We start from the raw sequence: 12,591 nt of genomic DNA, 5'->3' as shown, positions 1-12,591 counted from the left end.
GGATGTTGTGATTAATACGGCGTCTAAGTTCAAGTGAATGATGAGAAATTCAGAATGCCTTCTAAATCAGACTGCCAGACCCTGGCTTTCCTTCAGACAAGGGAAAAATGCGGTTTTATCATTTATTTCATTGGCCATTAACGCTATTCCTAGAGGACATCTCATTTAGATGTGCTTTCTTCTGCTTATTCCAGTTCAGCTCTAGTACCGTTATAGACAGGACTATCAAATCTGTGTAGTTTCCCGTAACAGCTTTTTCCCATGTTTCAATGACTATAACAACCAGAGAGCTCAGAAAGACAGAGCTTTTATTTCAAAAACAAATCTGAAAGAGCAGAGGAACCGTTAAATCGGGTCAGAGATCCACGTCGCCTGGTGTCCTGGTCTCGGTGGTGGGGAGCAGCTGGCGGTTTAGGAAAAATACCGAAAGACAGAGCGTAGAGGGATCCCTCCTGGCTCGCTCCTCCTGCAATCAGCTCTGCGGAGGCTTTGCCTCCAGACCACCACGGTTAGCAACCACAAAGAGCTGCACGACTAAAAATGCCTCTCATTTCTCTCTAAATCCCTTTACACCCTCGACCTCCGCAGCATCCTGTGACGAGTTCCACGCTCAAAACTGTGCATTTTGCAGAGAATAACATTTTTTTTTAATTTTTTTTTTTTGTGAAAGCTGCTGCTCGCTAATGTTGCTGGAACAAGCAAACGCTTGCAAACGCTCACGGGGGAGAGCTGTCGGTCGCAGGGTGCCAGGAGGAGAGGTCGGGTCCTTCGGCTTTTGAACCAAGCTGCAAATTCGGAACCAGCTGGGCGGCTTCGTCCCTGCAAGAAGAGCAGCGATGCTGAGCTGGCGCTGTGCGGCCAAGGGGAAGAACCAGACACCCACCCTTTAATTTTTAACACGGTTTTGATTTGTAAGCAGCTACGAGATGGGAGCCTACGGGAATTTTGTCAGCATTGCCAAATTAAGCCTTCCTGGGGCGGATCTAGAAATGTCCAGGACTGTCCGGACTTGCCTTGTTTGGGTTCTAGCGGAGATTTTCCTAGATGGGTCATTTCCTCCACCGTGCAGGTTTTGACAGCCGGTGAAGGGAGAGGAGCAGGTACCTGGCCGCACGTACAGGCCACGGCTTTCCAGTTCAACCAGCGGGCGTTTGGGGGTTTAATGGCCTATTTTATGTGCCTTAAATGCGTCTGGTTTTCAGAAGAAGCCGAGATTCTCAGTCTTCTGAAAGTCATCTATGGCATCTCCTCAGACAGCCAAGAATTAGTCTTTCTTTTAAAAAGCAAGCTAAATGTAAACAACCAAACTTGCCTGGTTTTCCCCGAGAGAAAATACTCAAGAGGGAAAAGGCTCCAGTAAAAGACTGTGATTGATAATCACGTGGCAGGAGAAACGGCAATTCACTGGGAAGCACATCTTTTGTCAATGTAATCCGCTCCCCCAGAAGAGGCATTCCGGTATTGATTTTCTGATCGTTTATCTGTTCTGTGCTCTGGTCTGACAAATACTGGTGTGAGCACATTTCACCCTGTAAACGGTTCGCCTGCTGTTTGGGGTAAAGGACTCATTATTTTTACAATATGACAGATTGCCTAAATAAGACAGTCTCCAGAACGGACCATCCACCAGCTCATAAACGTATATGGGGACCTATATACAATCCTACATAAACCTATATAACAAACAACCGAACAAGCGCCCGTGGTTTGTCTTCACGTATGAAGTGCTTGCACAGTTATAATAAAATATATCATGTTTGTCAATTTAATAAACACATTAAGCATTAAACGAACAACCTTTCTTTACACCAGATAAAAAAACCTGTGCATTTATGCTTCAAATATTCACGGAGCTGTAGCTACATAGGTCAATATAGGAGGATGGGAATTATTTACCTCTTCTTGCCTGTAATTAATTTACCTGTAATAAAACTCAACCAAGCCCCAGCCTTGCGTTAACCCGTTTAGTTGGAAATCCGCAATGCACTCGTGGAAAACGCCGCGTCCAGTCAGGCCATTATACACCACGGGGCAGGCTTGCTTATCCAGCATTGCAGAAACATCAAAGTACTTGCCACCTTTGATAAAAGAGTTAAAAAGGGTAGAACGTCTCCAACCTTCAACGGTATTTCATCTCAAAAATTCCCAAGATCTGTTCTTTTTCTATATGGTTTCTTCTTATGCTTTTCTAAAGAGCAATAGTTTTCCTGTCAGCGTTGTACATTAAGTACACTCTTCGATCAAGCCGTATCTCCGGAGCAGCTGAATCCACCGCATAACATATGTCTGGACGCCCCGAAAGTGAAAATCACATCATTTATCTGAATCATCATAAGCAGCACGAATAGAAACTGTAACTCTCCCTCTGCCAGAGCTGCCTGTGGCCCTGATCCCGCGGTGGACACACACCTCCCGTTTCACCCATGACACCCCACGCACATGACTTAACTAAAGCACAGAGGCAACTTCTCAGGGTGTGAGACAGTGCCTTTAGCTTTCAAATATCTTCCCAGGATGACATGGAATTGCACTGAATAGCCTTTCCTCCACTAAATGAACTGCTGAAAGCGGGTACAGGCGGGCTGCGTTCAGCTTACCAGCGGTAAAACCGACTCCGTATTCATCCCCGATAACACCATCATCGGCCATCTCGGCCAGCGAGGCGTTGGACCACTCAATGCCAGCCTTCCTCCCGTCGGGGAAAAAGACATAACCTACCGTGAGGCTGAAGGGGAAAGAAATGGAGCAGAATTAAAGTTCAACCATAGCTCAAATGGACCAGCACGGTGGCTTTCCGGGGGAGCTCAACGCTGAGCATGGCCTCCACCCCTGGAAAGCAGCAGGAATAAATAAAGCAGGTTATATTGTGGGGTATTGCAAATGCTGAGCGGGGGAAGCCACGCGTGCAGGGAAGATGAGGCTGCAGGATGGATTGTGGTGGGCAGGTGGGACAGGTGGGTCACTTGGTCCCGCTTGGTCAGAGGACCGTGAACGCCGGTCTGTAAGCTTCCAGATGCAGAGAGCGCCAGCCGGCGAGGCAGGGCTCCCCGCGAAATGCCCCACCACAGACGGACACGCCTTCCTAAAGAACTGGAAGTGCTCAATTTGTACCTCTAAATCACCTAGGCAGTAAGACAGGCAGCTGCATCAGCCAAACAGGATTCGAATGGAAAGGAAGTAATTGGAGGTAAAAGCTGTCCTTGTGACTAATTGCAAATGGAAAATTGGGTGGAGGGAGTGGGAAGCAAGAGGGTGTGGATGGAAGTCGGGCTGTACAGGTTCAAAGCAAGAATGTGCATACAGACGTCCTACAGAGCAACTTGTGCCACCTTTAAGGTGTATGTTTTTAGCAGCATAAACTTCCCTGGTTACTCACTTAGCTGTGGTAGCTGGCATATTAATAACCGTTAAATGTGCCGCAGTCCCGTCCTGTAAGAGAGTGATAAAGAAAAAGTCTGATTTGCGTGGACTCATTTGTGTGGACCATACACTGACTTGACCGAGATACAACTCAGGCTAAGCAGTGTGCTACGACTTTATACTTTTCGATCATCTCGATATATCGTCCATGAAAATCTAGCTGCAAATGAGAGTCTGAGAATATAAACCATGACGAGTTAAGGACGTTAAGGACAACAGAAGGCCCACAACAAGCAGACATAAGAGGAGGAGGGAAACAATATGTGCAGAGATGTCAGCTAGCCATGATCAAAACTGATGGGCAACTTATCAAAGCCGCCCTTGCTTTGACCAGACATCTCTTCTAACCTATATTATTCTATGCCCCAGAACAGCATATAGGAAAAATGTTAAATAAGAAGGAACTGGCATCTCGTGGTTTTATTCATTTCCCTTCCATCCTTGAGTCTGAGTCCCTTCATGCTCCACTTGAGCTGCTCTAAGGCAAACATAAGCCTACGCTGTGATGTTATATATGTACAGACACTCAGGGTAGGAGGACTCCAAACTTCAATCAGCTGTAAACTTTAATTCTGATGTCAGATGGCTTTTAATTAGGAGGGGAAGTGCGGCAGTCATTTTGAGTCCTGAATAGCGATGAAGAAAAGGGAGAGGTTACTACCTGATTATACAGGTTACAGTGCGAAAGCACAGCCTCATTAAAAGGTACGCAGGCACATGTTAAATCACAACAGCTACTGGATCTGCACATAGGTGGGATCTTCCAAGGTGTGTTTTCGTGCTGGCCGGGAAAAGAACTTTTATTCTGAATTCAGTCTTAACTCCTGTAATTCTGCCTATAATAGAGGGTTTGGATTTCTTCACGCCTGTGTTGGCAGAGGAAATGCCTTTTCAGGAGCATCTGTTCGGGCTGTGCGCCAGCTTGTACCGCCAGCATTCAGCACTTCCCCAGGCTGTGCGCTCCCAGCAGCCGCAGCGCCGACACTCCTCCGGCACAGCCACAACGGCAAAGCAGAGAATGAGAGCTCAGCACAGGCAGAAATATCTGCTGACTGCTGTCACGAAGGCTCAGCATGCCTTCAAACACCTCAGGCTCTCGCTTAGGCTGAATCAGCACTGCATCAACTCCGCTGAGCGCTGGGTATCCGCGGCAGCTGAGAATCTGTCCTGTAAAGCTGCTTATCTAATTTTTCTTAAGAAAGCCAAAACAAACAGTTTCAAGTTACGAAAACAACTTTTGGTTGAACCAGTGTAGCCAAATCTCAGTTTTTACACACACGGCTCTGCTTTTGAGAGCTGCTCCCAACACCGATATGCGCTAATGATGGCACCAGTTACCACTTCTGATTGCACGCCCGGGATGCTCCCAACGCCTTGTTTCTGGTTATTTAAATACGACTGACAAGCTCAGGAACACCTCCATTTTCATGGTCAAGTAGTATACTGGAACGTTAATACCTACCTCAAAGCGTGCCAAGATCATGACATAACGGTAAATCTCAGACCAGTCCCGGATACCTGCAAAGAACAACAAAATCAGCCAACCTAAAGTTCACCATTGCTGGAAAACATGACTTGACATTAACCTGGATGAAGAAATAACCAGTAACGGCATGGTAAGCATAGACACGTCCCCAAAACAGTAACGGTATTCCCTCTGACACGTCTTAATTTTGTACCCAGTCATGAAATTGGTTATTTTTAAAGATAATCTTTAGTGCCACTGCTCTGCCAGTAGCAGCTACGGCGAAGGCAGCCAAGTGAGCGCTTTGTTTCTGGTGCTGTTACCGTACGAGTGGCTCCGAACGCCTTTGAGGGAAAGCTGGGTTTTCTCATGATGTTCTATTTCCATTTCTCCAACAGACTGGCCCCACTGCTCATGTCGGAAATGTTGTTCCCTTTGTCTGGGAGAAAGAAAAGGGTGAAGCGACAGGCAAAATCAACAAGGCAAAATCAAGGCGGCCCCAACACTGATCTGATAAACGTATATCCCAAAATGAAGAGGAGACTTCAGAGCATCTGGACCACGGCTATGCCAGGCTTTACACATTCGCAACCACTTTTACGCTTCCCAGTTACTGCTACATCATGTCTATGAGACACCTGAGAATGAAACGGCAACAAATTCCCACCCTGACAGCCTATAAAAATGCCCTCTGTTTGAAAACACACCGTACTACCACAGTTGCTGCTTAGAAGTCGGCAGGTGTCACCAAAGACAACACGCTACCGGTACACGTTTTCTGCTGGTATTTAGACAACACGCTACTGAGACTCATTTTTTTTTCTTCCCGCGTTTTCAGCCGTCCGAAGCTCGCGTAGTGACTCAAACACCAAGTTTAGCCCTCCTTTCACATGATTATTACGTCCTTTGCTTAGACATACCTGCACCATTGACTTTGGAAACTGGCTAAATCGGGTTGTTAGCCATGAAAAAAAAGACAGAATAAGAAATATTCCCAATGCTCAAGCTTTTACAGACCCCAACCGTGGGCAGGTCCCTCCACCCACGCACCAGGAAGACCCCGTCTGTGTGCAGGACCCTCCTTAGAGGTTGCCAGGTCTGATGTAGCAATGAACCCAGGAGGCACCTACCAGGAGCCATGTCCTTTATTAGCTCGCTTCAAATTCAACCCACCTTCTAAAATCACCTACAACAACACAGGACAGACTCTGAAGAGATCTGTAGAAAAATTACTGTTAACCCCAGAGGATATTAATCTCGCCTCTCACTTTTTGACCCTCTGGAAGAACTCGATGGTCCACGGTTCCTGGGCAAAAGCACGCGCAAATGTGCCGGGGTGGCTGTCGACGCTAAAGTTAAAGACTTCTGTGAAGTTCTCCCAACTAGGAAAAGAGGGGAAAAAAATAAAAGACATTAGTAGCTTTCAGGTCGTACCAGACCAAGTTGTGCACTCGCTACTCTGACAATGGCAACCTTTGTATTCTGTCGTTATTGGAAAATTGGTATTTTCGCATTATAATATCTTACTACTTTTCAAGGGAGCAAATGAAAGGAATCCGAGATGAGCAACAACGGCCTGAAGGAGTCGACAGATTACGCAGGAAGGGCAGGCGGCAGGGCAGAGCGGCAAGCGAAAGCACGCCGCTCTCTCTCGTGTAGTCCCTTCAGAGGGACAAATGCAGCATTACTCCAGAAACGCTGCGCTGCTTTGACAGCAAACCGTTTTTTACCAGGCAAATCGAGTCCGTCAACAGAAAGCGGAGGCAAGGGCTTCACGTGTTACTTTGGGCACGTGACCCTTTGACAACAGTAACCAAATCTCTAACCGTGAACTCAACTATACATCCCAAAGCAAAAGTGAACTGCTCTTACTGGAAAAAGAATTTAACCGGTACGAGTTCGCCTTCCTCTTCGCTCCACTGCTGTCGGTAGGGTCCTTTTCTGTAAGGCAAAGCACTACAATTTCGTATCGCTCCTAAACAAACAGCAAAACGTTTCTTACGTGTTTGGAAGTGGATGCGATAGGAGACACCACAGAAGAATGACGCTACTGTGTGCTAAGGTAGAACAGTAATGCTATATTACACCCCTACACCGAACACAGATATTACGAGCTGTATTTTCATTCCATAAAAATCAATGCGTGCTGTTGTTACCAAATAGCTTTTGGCTCAAGTCGGTTAAATCTATTGCCAGATAGTGTTCAAACAGCCTTCATCTTAAGTGTAGACAAATGAAATCAGAGTGCCGCAGTACCTGAGTAAGCCATCAAAGCTTATTTTCCAGCATCTTTGGGGCTCCAAGTATTCAATAGTGAGCCCTCCTCCACTCCAAATCTCTTCAGATTCATCACTCACCATCATGTTTGGATGTTGCGGGTGCTAAAAAGACATTTAAGGAAAACATTCGCTTAATTCAACTGTGGGGATGCAACGCGGGTGAATTCCTGCCCTGACGGTCCTCTGCAGGAGGAACGTTCGGTTGAACTGGCGTTTCAGTTCTACCCGCTTCTGGTAATACGATTATTGGAGAAGGGAAATTGCATCTAAACCACCTGAGTTCTAAGATAATACATGATTGTTTCAGGTAACACAATTGAACTACTTGTGCGAAGGGAGGTCACTGCAAGAGCTCAGCTCCTTGCGCTCGTGACTCCGTTGGGTCTACGGCCCAGCTGACGCCAGGGCTCAGGGGGTAAATTTATTTTTAGGCTAAATTTGATGAACGTCTACAATTTCTAGTGCATGCAAGCTCCCCAAACTCTTCAGCTGCTCTTTGAAAAATACATCTTGTGTCGTAAAGCTGCCACTTTTAGAAAAGAGAGCTTCTGCCTGTAGCCGTAGGGAAGGGTCTAAAAAGGTCCTGAACTTGGCTGGGCGTTCGAAATGACAAAGCCGCAAAGTAGTATTGCTATACTAAATATTACTAGAAAACCAAATAATGCGCTTCTCTAACCAATCTGCTCTGGTTTGGTTTTCGGCAAATAGGACGTCTCCTGCTTTTTCTGGTCATGGCCACTCCGCAAAACAAATTTGTGAATGTAAAGATAGTCAGTTGAGTGCAAAGGGGTTTATGTCAGATCTTCCCTCCTTCCTTACTACAGGCTCAGGTATTAACAAAAAAAAAAATCCACAGGCAAAATATATGGTTAATACTGTCTTCCCTTTAGCAAGAATGAAGCAGATGTACATACGACTCTCTAAAAGCTTTCCTTTCTCTTTCAAAAGAGGCGATTCCAGAATGTTTTTTATAGCATTGACTCATTAGAAAAGGGGGAAAATCAACCATGACCACACAACGTACCTTATTAACCACGTGCTGCACAGTGCCAGAAAGACTGAATGCTCAAATTCCTTCCGGGAGACTTACCAAGACATAGTTTAGAAAATACACTATGTTTTGGGCACGTTATGGGAAAAAGGGAATGAGTCTCAGGTGCCTACTCCTAAATTTAGACATCACCAGCAACCCGGCCAGATCTACCACTGTCTGCAGTCACAGCAGCGATGCCCTACTGTTAGGATCGTAACGTAGTGAAGACGCAGAGGACATGAATTTTTGCTGGGCATCCCAAGGCAGGTTGAAGGGAGGAGTTAGGCGCTGCTCTTGAACGTCATCCCGCATCCACCACTTACTTCAAACTCTCCTATTCCGTCCACCCTCAGGAAGAGCCACATCTCACAGACCCCGCGCGGCCGTTTGGCAAGACGAGCAATCACAAAGGTCTTGTTGGTCTCGGCAAAGCCGGTGAAGTAAACCGAATCCAGCGCCTAGGGAAAGGGAAACGGATTTCAGCTCCAGCTGCAGGCAGGAAGGGAGGGGACGAGGGAGGGCGAGTAATTCTTTGTTTTCCATGGGGATCTTCTCGGGAATCAAATTTTACTTTCACTTTTAATATTTAATAGCAGGCACGCCAGTGAGTGAGGAGCCAGGGAGTTTCGCTGGCAGCAGTGAAGCCTCACTCATAACACAGGACGGTCCGTGTGCTCAGAAAACATTCAGTTAATCCGGAATAAAACGCATTCATTGACACAAAACCATTTTTCCGTTCTTGTTTGTCCATTTCCTCATCAGGGCAGACGGAGAAAGCAGAGAGGGAGCAGCTGAGAAGCAGTTTCAGAGAGGAAACCTAATTATTGCGTGATAGCCACAGACAAGGTAAAATATTATCTGAATTAAGATGATTATTTTGCAATGAGAAGTTCCCTTGACCAAAACCCTTATGAAATGTGCCCTCAAAAAGAGCGTCTGCAAGGAAGAAATTGAGCCACGAACATGCTGTTTCCCCCTCCAGCTCCAAATCGCATCTAAGACAACTTATACTTAAGAGAAACACAGAACTAAGAATGAAAAAGGAAGAGAAAGAAAGTCAGAGGAAACCCAACACTTCACTAAGAGGATTAGCAGCTGGGCTGGCGGAGGGCCACTTTACATCTCAAATCTCAAAACCCGTTGGGCACAGAAGTCCGCAACTTCAAATTCAGGTGTATATTTTCATGCATTTGTGCAGAACTTCAAAAGCTGGAAGGTGGAAATTAATATTTACGTACGCGTTTTTTGGGACATGGGTGAAGTTCTTCTAAAAAACTATGCATCGTAAAACGCCAAAAAAAACTCTAAAATGAGATGGTTATTGCCTTTATGCACACAGATAAGAGGGGGATTTTGAGGGCACGGGATCTGGAAATCACGTAGAACGAACCTACTGGATGCCAGTGCAAAAACTCAGAGAGATCATTTCTGGCAGTATTTTCCAGATGTGTTTTTAGACCTCCCTTCGAAGTGCTGCTGCAGCGCGGCTGCTCGGAGGAGCGGAGGGGAAAGCCCAGACCCCTCGGCTGTTACCTCAAACCACCCTGGATGCCAGTTCGATCTGGAAGACGGTGCCACTCCTGCCCTAATAAATTTGGTAGAGATTGGCAAAACACTTCAAAACGCTCCAAGCAGCAGCTTAATTAGCAGAAAGGAAAAGCTAGAGAAAGCAGCCTCTTTTTTTAAAGTCTAAGCAGAAGCCTCTAATGCATTTGTTAAATAAGATGACTTCAAGATTCCCAGAAGGCCCCAGGGAATGTTAGGAAGTTAATTTTTCACAAAAATGACTTAGGATCCAAAATCTCAGCTGGCATATGCAAGCCGAATCGTGATGAGGCGAGGCAAACCCCAGGAAATCCGGTCTCATCAGCCTTTCTGCTTCCCCCCTCTCACCAAATAAATACAGCAACGCCCCCCCAAATCTCCCTGTCGGATGCAGGGAGAGCTTTCACAGGGCGGTACACGAACACGGGCGAGGTACAGGCTGTAGACTGAGGGTTTATTATTAATTAAGCGGACAAGTACACCTGGAAAATTAAGATTCTATCCACTAAGTGCGCTAAAATAAAAGGCATCTGTGTCCCATAGTGTGTCTGCTTTTCCCCACCGCTGTCAGCCTGACTTGAGGCGATCCTTCCCCCTGCAAGGGACAGCCAAGGTGGCATCCCCACCCCGCCCTCCCTGGGATGTGTAGAAGGGGGGAAAAGGATGCGGGTCCTGAGGCGCTACGGGTGAAGCAGTGGGGGTGCCAGGCACCGGGACGCAGGGGATGGGGGTTCCTGAGGGATTTGGGTCCCAGGGGGCCGCCAGGTGCTAGGTTGCAGGGAGGGGTGCAGGTCCCTGAGGGACGTGGGTCCCGCAGATGGAGGTGGTGTGGGTCCATGGGGGTACGGCTCCAAGGGGAGCCCGTGGACACACATCACCTCCATCTGCAGGACCGTATGGCATTGTGGGACAACACGGGTCCCAGGGGATGGGGGTTCCAGGGATTGGGGGGCGGGGGTGCTGGGGAACAGGGTGGGTACCAGGGGTGCAGGGAGATGGGGGTGCTGGGGTCCCTGGGAAACAGGGGGGGGTGCCTGTGGGAACAGGGAGATCAGGGTGCTGGGGTCCCTGGGGAACAGGGGGGTACCAGGGGTGCAGGGAGATGGGGGTGCTGGGGTCCCTGGGGAACAGGGGGGTACCAGGGGTGCAGGGAGATGGGGGTGCTGGGGTCCCTGGGGAACAGGGGGGTGCCAGGGGCGCAGGCTGCCAGGTATGGGGGAGGCAGGGGCGCCAGGGAAGGGGGTGTCACGGAGGGGAGTGCCGGGGATGGAGCTGCCGGGGGAAGTGGGGGTCCCAGGATTAGAGGCGCCAGCGGGGGCGGCGGGACACTCACGTGGGGGTCGTGGCGGAGCGGTCGCGGCCGCCGTGGCTCGGCGGGACCTCCGCCGGCCGCCCGCTGCCTGCAGGCGCCGTGGAAGAGCAGGAGGCAGCCCAGCACCCAGCGCTTCAGCGGCACCCAGGCGCCGGGGGCGGCCGCCCGCCGCGCCCCGAGCAGCGCCAGCAGCGCCGCCGCCGCCAGCAGCGCCACCAGCCCCGGCATGGCTCCCGCGGAGCGGCGCGGAGCGGCGCGGGGGGCGCGCGGAGCGGGGCGCGGAGCGGGGCGGTGCAGCGGAGACGATCGCCGCCGCCGCCGCCGCCGCCAGACGCCGCCGCGGTGCCCCGGGGCCGGTGGCGGTCATTTCCGCGAGCGGTTTGTCCCGGCTGGCGGCGCGCTGAGGCCACTCGGGGAAGTTGCAGCTGCTCCTCTTTTTTATTTTACTTTATTTTATTTTACTTTATTTTATTTTATTTTATTTTATTTTATTTTATTTTATTTTATTTTATTTTATTTTTTCTTTTCTTTATCTTTTCTTTTCTTTTCTTTTCTTTTCTTTTCTTTTCTTTTCCTTCCTTTCCTTTCCTTTCCTTTCCTTTCCTTTCCTTTCCTTTCCTTTCCTTTCCTTTCCTTTCCTTTCCTTTCCTTTCCTTTCCTTTCCTTTCCTTTCCTTTCCTTTCTTTCCTTTCCTTTCCTTTCCTTTCCTTTCCTTTCCTTTCCTTTCCTTTCCTTTCCTTTCCTCCCCTCCCCTCCCCTCCCCTCCCCTCCCCTCCATTTCCTTTTCCTTTTCCTTTTCCTTTTCCTTTTCCTTTTCCTTTTCCTTTTCCTTTTCCTTTTCCTTTTCCTTTTCCTTTTCCTTTTCCTTTTTATTTTCTTTTTCCTTTTCCTTTTCCTTTTCCTTTTCCTTTTCCTTTTCCTTTTCCTTTTTATTTTCTTTTTTTCCACCAAGAAACGCAAACTCTGACAGTTCCCCAGGAAAAGCACAGCCAAGTTTCTACAGGAAATCCTCCAGGATAAGCATTGTGGGGTAGAAGAGGTGGGATTTGGGGTTTCCCCCCTGCGGCTACCGCAGGGGCGAGGGGCATGATGATTTGTATCGCAGTTCCCGTTTTAGATTTCTGACCCTGTTTCATTGGGCTCTCAGTGTCAGCGGGTCCTCCGCTTGCTCCCGCTGCCAGCTCAGGCCAATGGGCAGGGAAAAGGCTCGGCAGCCCGTTTCCGCCGAGGCACCAAAAAGAAAATCGCAGCGGGCATCCCTTCAGTGTGTCTTGTAGGTACCATTTCTAGAAGCTGTATTTTTGAAGGCTTTTGGCTGGCTGCACAACAGGCTTTTTCATTCCTTTTGCTATTAGCGAGAATTTAGTCTCGTTTCCATACACTGAAATAAACCCAACCTCTCAGGAGTGGTTGAAGCGTAGTGGATCTCGCTTTGGAGAAGGATGGGGCTCTCGGAACCCGTGCTTTCCTTTGTCTTCCGAGTGGTTTGACTCCCCGTTAGCTTCACAGGCTTCTCAGTGGAATTCCTGTTCCTTGA

General features: G+C 48.3%; 1 protein-coding gene across 1 annotated transcript; it reads right to left on the bottom strand.

Moving 5' to 3' along the window:
* Positions 1 to 291: 291 nt before the first annotated feature.
* Positions 292 to 11,282, bottom strand: LOC309676961 (uncharacterized protein; the record flags this gene model as incomplete). Its single annotated transcript, XM_082489627.1, has 11 exons — positions 292 to 819; positions 1,922 to 2,078; positions 2,598 to 2,725; positions 3,377 to 3,429; positions 4,883 to 4,938; positions 5,209 to 5,324; positions 6,154 to 6,267; positions 6,758 to 6,826; positions 7,142 to 7,266; positions 8,521 to 8,655; positions 11,076 to 11,282. 11 exons carry the CDS (start codon positions 11,280 to 11,282, stop codon positions 717 to 719), a joined length of 1,263 nt encoding a protein of 420 aa, XP_082345753.1. The 3' UTR covers positions 292 to 716.
* Positions 11,283 to 12,591: the final 1,309 nt, after the last annotated feature.

The sequence above is a fragment of the Vanellus vanellus genome (assembly GCF_965231255.1).
Source record: "Vanellus vanellus genome assembly, chromosome: 12".
Taxonomy (NCBI): Eukaryota; Metazoa; Chordata; class Aves; order Charadriiformes; family Charadriidae; genus Vanellus; species Vanellus vanellus.
This window is presented reverse-complemented; position numbering and strand designations above follow the sequence as displayed.